The sequence below is a fragment of the Limulus polyphemus genome, unplaced genomic scaffold (genome assembly GCF_000517525.1).
Source record: "Limulus polyphemus unplaced genomic scaffold, Limulus_polyphemus-2.1.2 Scaffold6272, whole genome shotgun sequence".
In the NCBI taxonomy this organism is placed as follows: domain Eukaryota; kingdom Metazoa; phylum Arthropoda; class Merostomata; order Xiphosura; family Limulidae; genus Limulus; species Limulus polyphemus.
In genome coordinates this window covers 10,278-19,918 of record NW_013671882.1, presented here as the reverse complement: position 1 = coordinate 19,918, position 9,641 = coordinate 10,278, and the positions used below count along the sequence as shown (strand labels likewise).

General features: G+C 34.5%; 1 protein-coding gene across 1 annotated transcript in view; it reads right to left on the bottom strand.

Annotated features, from left to right (window-relative positions):
• LOC106473552 (protein amalgam-like) overlaps window positions 1-9,641 on the bottom strand; it is a 26,538-nt gene that overhangs the window by 10,712 nt on the left and 6,185 nt on the right. Inside the window, exons 3-4 of the mRNA XM_013934236.2 lie at window positions 7,833-7,910; window positions 4,469-4,543 (exon numbers count right to left, since the gene is read on the bottom strand). Coding sequence (XP_013789690.2) covers window positions 4,469-4,543; window positions 7,833-7,910 — 153 coding nt within the window. The remainder of the gene's footprint in view (window positions 1-4,468; window positions 4,544-7,832; window positions 7,911-9,641) is intronic.

Here is a 9,641-nt window from a genome sequence, read left to right as displayed (position 1 = left end):
AATAAGGGTGTGTAGTAAGGGATTTAATCTTACTTCAGGCTACTAGTAATAAGGGTGTGTAGTAAGTGATTTAATCTTACTTGTGTAGTAAGGGATTTAATCTTACTTGTGTAGTAAGGGATTTAATCTTACTTCAGGCTACTAGTAATAAGGGTGTGTAGTAAGTGATTTAATCTTACTTGTGTAGTAAGGGATTTAATCTTACTTCAGGCTACTAGTAATAAGGGTGTGTAGTAAGGGATTTAATCTTACTTCAGGCTACTAGTAATAAGGGTGTGTAGTAAGTGATTTAATCTTACTTCAGGCTACTAGTAATAAGGGTGTGTAGTAAGTGATTTAATCTTACTTCTTTCTTTCTTATACGATAAATTTTCGCTGATCCAAGAGCTTCTAAAGAATGGCTTTGCAATGTAGGTTATATATTAATTAATTAGGACACTTAGTTGTTGTTATATAAACCAACAACAACTACTAGCTAAAGCTAAAAAAAGGTTTCTGAAACTCTATTTATTTTGAATCCTAAAGCATGAAGTTTTGGGATATACAATACGTGTTACAAGATATCGGAAGTGCTAATAACATTAGATATGATGTTATAGACGGTTTCTTTTACTCGAAGAAGAGACGCTGAGATTTATGAACGTTAAGTAGCTTTGATAATTTAACTTCCTTCACTCTTCAGCTTTAGTTAGAGAACGTAGAAATCAGCGTGTTCAATTAAATATTAGCACGTTGTGTCATTAGTCATCATTACGATGAAACTGTTTTTTTTTCTTACATTTGTTCATTCCAACAAAGTTACTAGTGAAAATAAGCAAATATAAAATATATTGACCATCTGTGTTTGTAGATTGTTGTGGAACCTTCTTCCAAACTTTTCACAGCTTGTAGATGTATTTTGATTAAAGTGGAAGTTAACACGTGCTAATTTTGTTCATTTATATTAGTAGCTTTAACCCTGATATGCACGTGACTCAAATTAAGTGGTTATTGTGTTCTTTATTATTGCCTATATAAAAATTGAAATTAAAAAATTCGTTTATTATACATTATTCAAAGAGGATATATATATATATACATGATTTTTTCGTGATAGCTTATTAGAGCGAAGATTAAGGAGTGGCAAAACAATTGTGAGTACTTTAAAATTTGTTATTGTTATTTTACTGTGTACACCTGTGACTTCTCAATTCCTCGAGTCGCTTAAAAATAAGTTGTGGCAAAACAGCTGTGAGCACTTTAATATTTGTTATTGTTCTTTTACTGTGCACACCTGTGACTTCTCATTTCCTCGAGTCACTCAACAATAAGTTGTGGCAAAACAGCTGTGAGTACTGTAATGTTTGTTATTGTTCTTTTACTGTGTACATCTGTGACTTCTCAATTCCTCGAGTCACTTAACAATAAGTTGTGGCAAAATAAGTGTGATCACTTTAATGTTTGTTATTGTTCTTTTACAATGTACATCTGTGACATATGATTACCGTTACGTTATCTCGTAGTATCAGTGACCATTTATTACATATACATATTTGCAACCATTTAACTACATAGTCGTATCTATCAACTGCTTTATTATCTCTACGTATCGATCAACCGTTGAATTACCTATATATGTATATATGAATTGGTTAATTATTTCTATGTATTCACAACCGTTTAATTACCTAGACACAGGTAGCAACAGTTTAAACATATAAATGTATCTAATCGTTAAGTTATCTAAACATATCTATCAACCATTTAATTACCTAGACAAAGGTAGCAACAGTTTAATCATCTAAACGTATCTAATCGTTAAGTTATCTAGACGTATCTATCAACCATTTAATTACCTAGACACAGGTAGCAACAGTTTAAACATATAAATGTATGTAATCGTTAAGTTATCTAGACGTATCTATCAACCATTTAATTACCTAGACACAGGTAGCAACAGTTTAAACATCTAAACATATCTAATCGTTAAGTTATCTAGACGTATCTATCAACCATTTAATTACCTAGACACAGGTAGCAACAGTTTAAACATATAAATAAATGGTTGATAGATACGTCTAGATAACTTAACGATTAGATACAATTACCTAGACACAGCTAGTAACAGTTTAATCATCTAAACGATAACTTAACGATTAGATACGTTTAGATGATTAAATTGTTACTAGCTGTGTCTAGGTAATTAAATGGTTGATAGATACGTCTATAGAGTATCTACCAACCATTTATTACCTAGACACAGCTAATAACCGTTTAATTATGTGAACTTATGTAACCATTCAGTTATTTAGAGGTTTCTTTAGCCTGGAATATTCATGCAATTTTTTAAAAGGTTCCTTGCAAATCTTCTGAATGTACTATAACATTTTGGTCAAGAGTGGTACAGATACGTAAACAAACTGGTATTTGTTAGGAATTTTTCTCTCTCTCCTATAAGTGTTAGAGTAGACGGCGGGAAATCAGAATTTTATTTATCATTGTCCTGTGCGGACATATTAAGAAAGGTTAAGACTTACACAATTACGTGGCCCGGCATGGCCAGGTGGTTAAGGCACTCGACTCGCAATCTGAGGGTCGCGGGTTCGAATCCCCGTCACACCAAACATGCTCGCCCTTTCAGCCGTGGAGGCGTGGCGTTATAATGTGACGGTCAATCCCACTATTCGTTGGTAAAAAGAGTAGCCCAAGAGTTAGCGGTGGGTGGTGATAACTAGCTGCCTTCCCTCTAGTCTTACACCGCTAAATTAGGGACGGCTAGCGCAGATAGCCCTCGTGTCGCTTTGCGCGAAATTCAAAACAAGCAAACAAACAATACACAATTACGTAAATACATGTTTTTGTTTATCTGTCCATCCGTGTTTGTTTCTTTCCTTTACTGTTCGAGTTCCGTGAATCTGTTTTGCGGATACTACTATCCGTCGTGAATACCACATGTCAACAGCTTATTTACCTCAGTTTTGTAGCAAATGCTTTCAAAGAAAATAAAATGTTAAAAACAGAAACTACGCACTTTAAAATTAAAGGTCCATCCAAGATCTCGCTTACGTATTGCATGTTATTCATCTACCACTTCCAGTCTTTGCTTAGAGTGAATAATTTAAGTCTCGAGGGATTCTTTGCAGTTTCAATATTTCCATCTTTTTTTTTAATAACCTAGAACTAAAGTACTAAATGAATACCGTTGACAAGGAGCTCGTAATGGTGGTATCTACTAGTCCAAACCTTAACTAAGATACTGTAGACAAGCTATATCTTTTCCTTATTTTTGTCTCCAAATGAAACTATAGAGTCAAGCTTTTAGTAGGCTTTAACTTAAAAATAAGTTATTGGTCTGGACATGTTCTATATCTAATATCTTTTGACGAATTTCCAAACGGTGATACTTCTGCATATTTTAGTATGATGCATGTATAATATTATTTATCACTAAGGTACCATTTGAAATTAAATATTATTTTGACTTATAATACACTGCACAGTAAGTATGAATTCTGACCTCTTGCACATTAACACTTTTATATAAGTATGTGGATCACATTTCTTTACGCCTATCGTGTATTTAGTTTACATTTATCAGATGTATGTTCTTCTTCCTTGTGTGAAGGTAGGGGAACCAGATCTATAGAGGAGGGGTTTATAGTTTATAACATCATATATGTATATATATATTAGTAAAGCACTAAAATTTATTATATGAGCTTTAAAAGAAAGATGGGGGTCGGATGATATTTTCCAGGGTGGTTGATGATATCAGACTTTTATTTATCATGCCCACAACTGGCTATTGACGATGGGTGATAGAGGAATCTGGGACGTTGTAAGTTCTAGCATCCGTATTTTAACCCCTTATTGAACCTGTAATTGGCTTTCTAGTTTTGTATCTGTTGTTTTGATTACGTCTTATAAACGGAATACCCCCCCCCCCCGAAGGTAGTGTGGTTGCAGGCATTTTCATTCTAAAATGATATTATTTATAGTTTTGTGAAAATGGCATGATTTTTACATTAAGAATGTACGAGACTTCCATGCTCTATGTCATGTTGTTTTCTCAAACAATGAAACTTAACCCTAACACTTCAGCATATCATTCAAGAGCTCGTAGGCAGCTTACTTTATACATTGGAATAGTCCTAACATCTTAGTTTTGTTTTCTATCCAAATCCTATATATATACAAATATACACGTATATTATACATACAAATAGATACAATTTGTATAATGTAATATATGAATCTTCTTATTCAATAGAGCACTGACTCTAACCCGATGCACTTTGTTACAGAATCTAAGAGCAATATCAAAAATCCGTTACAACAACTAATTATTTGAAGTTATTAGTGTGAAGGTTAGAACTCAAGTAACTGCTCGACGATCTCTCCCTGAAGAAAAAAAAAGATCGTCCTGTAAAGAATCATTATATTAACCTGAGAAATGGAAGCAACTCAGTAAAACAACTTGTAAACCTACCTTTAGCTGCTTGGGGTAGTTCCTTAGGAGAGTGTGTATGATCCCCAACGAGCTCACTAAGATTTGGCATGCCGTCTGTAAACAAACAAACCCTAGAATCAGATATCACAATATTTAACCCTAGAATTAACAGTGGAATTAGCCTCCCGGTGGCTTAGCGGAAAGTCTATGGACTTATAACGCTTAAATTCGGGTTTCGATACCTACAGTGGGCAGAACACAGATGGCCCTTCATGTAACTTTGCACTTATCAACAAGTAAACAAGCAGTGTAATCCTTACGAATCTTGCCGCCTTTTTTTTAAAAAACAACGTTTACTTTTAGCTATTTTTACAATAGATTTGTCCCTGATCCACGAGTTCGTGACTTTGCTTGTTACAAGGGTATCTTTATACCAGTCACCCAAAAATATGTAAACACAAAAAAAAACATCAACATTAATTACTGTTGTTTTTTACGTACATTGCATAAAAATTAAAGATTTGTTCAGCCAATTCTTTAGACTGATTACTGTGACAGGTAAAAATGTAAACGTATTTAGTGTTATTCTATATGAATCCCCCTAGTAATGAACGATATATAAACGAATCCCCACTGTAATGAACGGTACATAAACAGGTCAGTAACATGAGAATTACAGTGTAAATAACCTCAGATTATAATTCAAAACAAATAATAACTTTCTATCTTCTTTTATCCAAATTCTTTCATGTTTTATCAAAAAAAGATCTGTAAATAATACTTTCAATCCATTAATTTGGGCCAATATCTCAGAAAAACATAATATAATTAATTTCAAGATTGTGTATTCTTATAACACTGAATAATATAAATTTTAAATAAAATTAACATTTTCTATGAGTGATACCATGCAGATGTGATTATGTTTGAGACAGCATGCTAAGTTTCTACAGACACGTTGGCGCGTGCTCTATGCAAAGTGCACCCAGAGGAAAACTTTTAATCTAAGTACAGCTTTGGTGAAATTATTCACACATATAACTGACGGTTGAGAAACTGGAAAGAGATGTGATAGCTACCTATAGTTCAAATAAAGCGATAAAAATATAAATCTTTATGAAATCAACATCTTCGATAATTTGTTTATTTCGAGTAATGTTTAGATGTTTCGCTATATATGCGTCATATTTTTTTATAATTCGTGATGGTTTTTTTTAATTTTACGTTATTCTGAAATAACTTGTACAAACTACCACTAAAAAAAACAAGAGAGAAAAACACGTGTCACGAGGAGCTCCATCGTGTCACGAGGAGCTCCATTGAATTAAACTGTACAATTGTTTTCTAGTTATGTTAGTAAATTATTTGCTGCTTTATGGTTGTCCCCCCCCCCCCCACTGGTTCAGCGGTAAATCTGAGGGTTCACGTTGCCAAAAACCGAGGGTGCACAGCACATACAGTTTTGTGCTTACCAAAAAACAAACAAGAGCCTTAGAAAATGTGTAGTGTAATATTTGAAGAGGTTTTTCTTACAATACTCGACAACAATGGACACCACGCAGCTACAACAAACATCTCCGTTTTTTATAACTACTGTTGTGGAAAGCAGTAGCAGTCCACTAACATAAAGGTTAAAGTAAACACCTACTTTACGACGACTGATACGAATTCACGCCAAACTAAGTTATAGAAAGTGAAATAATGAAACAGGAGAACAGAGGCAAAGCATGGAGAATACAGTTGCAGTGTTTCATTATCAAAAGAAAAATAAATTACTAGCCGCACTACGGAGCTCATAATCTTGATTTTTTTTTCATTTTTAGTTTATTCGGCTTTTTATGTCTTATAGCTCAATCCAATGTATTGTGTATAAATCTCCATAAAAAGAATAGTTACGTTTTATGGTCTTTTTTCGTTAAAAAAAAAGAAGTGAATCATGCTAGTGCTCTTCCCTCAGGCCTTGTATACAAAGTGTGAATTTTTTCATATCATTTGAGGGAAGAGCACTAGCTCAAGCGACCTTGTATACAAAGTGTGGATTTTTTTTATATAGATACCACAATAAACTAATATTGGTTTTATCCATTGACAGATCTAATTTTTCAGTGTTTATCCGACGTGCGCGGATGTTCATGAGTTACGCCTATTCACATCGTACTGATACTACAGAATTTCCTCTGACATTTTATGAGATCTGTATTTCCTTGTTATAGATAACAATAATAGTAAACGGGAAAAATAAACAGATAATACGAAACAATGTAGCGCAAATAAAGTAATTCTATGTTAGCCGTATTCTTCCAAAGTTTACAGAATAATATCGAAGATCGATTAGAAGGACACACATATAGCAGCTTTCAGCTAACAACAACAGGAGCTATTTTGAAAGACACGTGATAATCATATCAATACATTGATTTCCCTTTATTAAATCTTGTATAAGGTTTACACGTCGTCACGCTCGAAGGCTTCTGTTAACAGAATGCCAGGAACCTATACCATGAAACACAAATGAGACATATCATAATCATGCTTTTTTACATAAAACACAAGTGAAACATATCATAATCATGTTTTTTTACATAAAACACAAGTGAAACATATCATAATCATGCTTTTTTACATGAAACACAAGTGAAACATATATTAATCATGCTTTTTTACATGAAACACAAGTGAAACATATATTAATCATGCTTTTTTACATGAAACACAAGTGAAACATATCATAATCATGCTTTTTTACATGAAACACAAATGAAACATATCTTAATCAAGCAGCGGCCTAGATAAGAACATTGAATCACGTTTTACAGCGCTTGTATAGTATTTCATTTAAGACAGACATTTGGAGAGTTCGTGCCGCTTTTGGAGTTCAACGTGTTCTGGAATTTTTTTGTAAAATAAAATTTGCCGCATAGAAAAAGAGACTTCGTTTGCATTTTGACAATCCAAACTTAAAAGTTTTAAACACCAAGCTCAAAAAATACATCAAACAAAATAACATAAAGCCAACGACCATTCATAAATTTTGGTAGCCACTGTCTTTCTTTCTTTTAAAATGTATTTCTTCTTTTTTTACTACTGTGATACCGAGATACTAGTTTAACGGACCATTAATTTTCAGTCAATACAAGTCGAAAACGTATCCTTCCCACAGCCGATCACTCTAGGACAAACAATACACATATCATACGCACTTAAAAATATAAATATAAAAAATAGGTCTTCGACAATAACCCTCATTAAAACCGTTTAAATTTCTTTACAAATTTCGCGAGAGAGGGCGTTTTTTTTTTTTAAATCGTAAGTAATTTATAATAATGTTTAAAAGTAAAAAAGGAAACTGAAGAATGACCTTTGTCTCCTTTAACTGTGCATGAAAAACACGATCAATACTTACTCCATGAACTCGTTCCCTGTGACGTAGACGACATCGAAAGAACCATGGTTGTAGGTGTCAAAGTAGGCCATGGAATTTCTGATGTGAAAAAAAAATCATTTGTTGTGTTATAAGAGCACTGAATTTTAAAGAAACGTATTTATATTAAACAAAGATAAAGTTGCTATCTATATAGATGAAAAATACGACAAAAAGTATAAACAGTGTTTGTTCATTTAATGAAGAATATCTACAATTTCAGTGCTATAATTGGCAGAATAATGAAAAATAAAATCTAGCACAGTTTAATCTTCTCTTAAAATCATCAACTGGAAACAACGCATTAGATAAACAGAGTTCACTGAGGAGTTGACTTAAAATACAAACCGTTTCAGGCATGGAAGCTCCCAGTGATGAACTACTGATCATTACGAGGAGCTCCCCGCCTCTCAGTAGTTCCTCACTGGGAGCTTCTGCGTCTCAGAATGTCGTATTTGTAAGCTCCTATGTCTCAGAATGTCATTACGGGGAGCTCCCCTGTCTATTCTGAGACATAGGAGCTTACAAAGACGACATTCTGAGACGCAGAAGCTCCCAGTGAGGAACTACTTTGACAGGGGAGCTCCTCGTAATGACATTCTGAGACATAGGAGCTCACAAAGACGACAAATTGAGACGCAGAAGCTCTCAGTGACGAACTACTGAAACATGGTAGCTCCCTGTAATAACATTCTGAGACATAGGAGCTCACAAAGACGACGTTCGTCACTGGCAGCTTCCGCCTCTCAGAATTGTTTGTTTGTTTGTTCCTGGCAGTTATTTAGATTTAAAAATAATTATTTCCGAAGAAATAATTACTAATCTGGGGTGCTCGAAGATTAAACAATCCTCCTTCACCCCATATTACGGGAGCTACAATGTCTCGGTAGTTCCTCACTGGGAGCTTCTGCGTCTCAAAATGTCATTACGGAGAGCTCCCGTGTCTCAGTAGTTCGTCACTGGGAGCTTCTGCATCTCAGAATTACTGAGACACGGGAGCTCCCCGTAATGACATTCTGAGACATAGGAACTCACAAAGACGACAAATTGAGACGCAGAAGCTTCCAGTGAAGAACTACTGAGACGCGGAAGATCCCCAAAATGACATTCTGAGACATACGAACTCACAAAGACGACATTCTGAGACATAAGAGCTCACAAAGACGGAAGCTCCGAGTGACAACCTCATGAAAACAAGAACTCCTGTCAATAATAACCTTTTGAATCATGGGAACTCCGACTGGCATACAAGAGATCCTATTGATGACTTTCTAAGACACAAGAACTCCGATTGACCATTTCCAGTGACGAACATCTGGGACACAGGAGATTCTGGTGACAACCTATTAAAAACACAAGAACTCCCTGTGAAAGCTTTCTGAAGCACAAGAACTCCATTCATTGAGAACCTTCTCAAACACGGGATATTCCAGTGACATATTACTGGAAAACAAAAACTCCCATCAGTGACAACCTTCTCAGACAATGAAACTACAACACACAGTCTTCTGAAAAATAAAATGATCACCGATGAAAGTCTTTTGAAAAACATACGCTTTCATCAGGGACAACCTGCTGACAAACAGGAGATCCCAGTGATAATTTTCTAAGACATGTAAACTCATAGCTACAGCTTTCTGAAAATATAAAACTTTCTAGTAACAAAATTTTGAAAAACAAGAACTTCCTTCGACAAATTTCTGAAACATAAGAACCTCCTGTGACAAACTCCTGAAAAACTAAAACCTCCTGTGACTTCTGACAGACAAGAACTTCCTGCGACAAACTTCT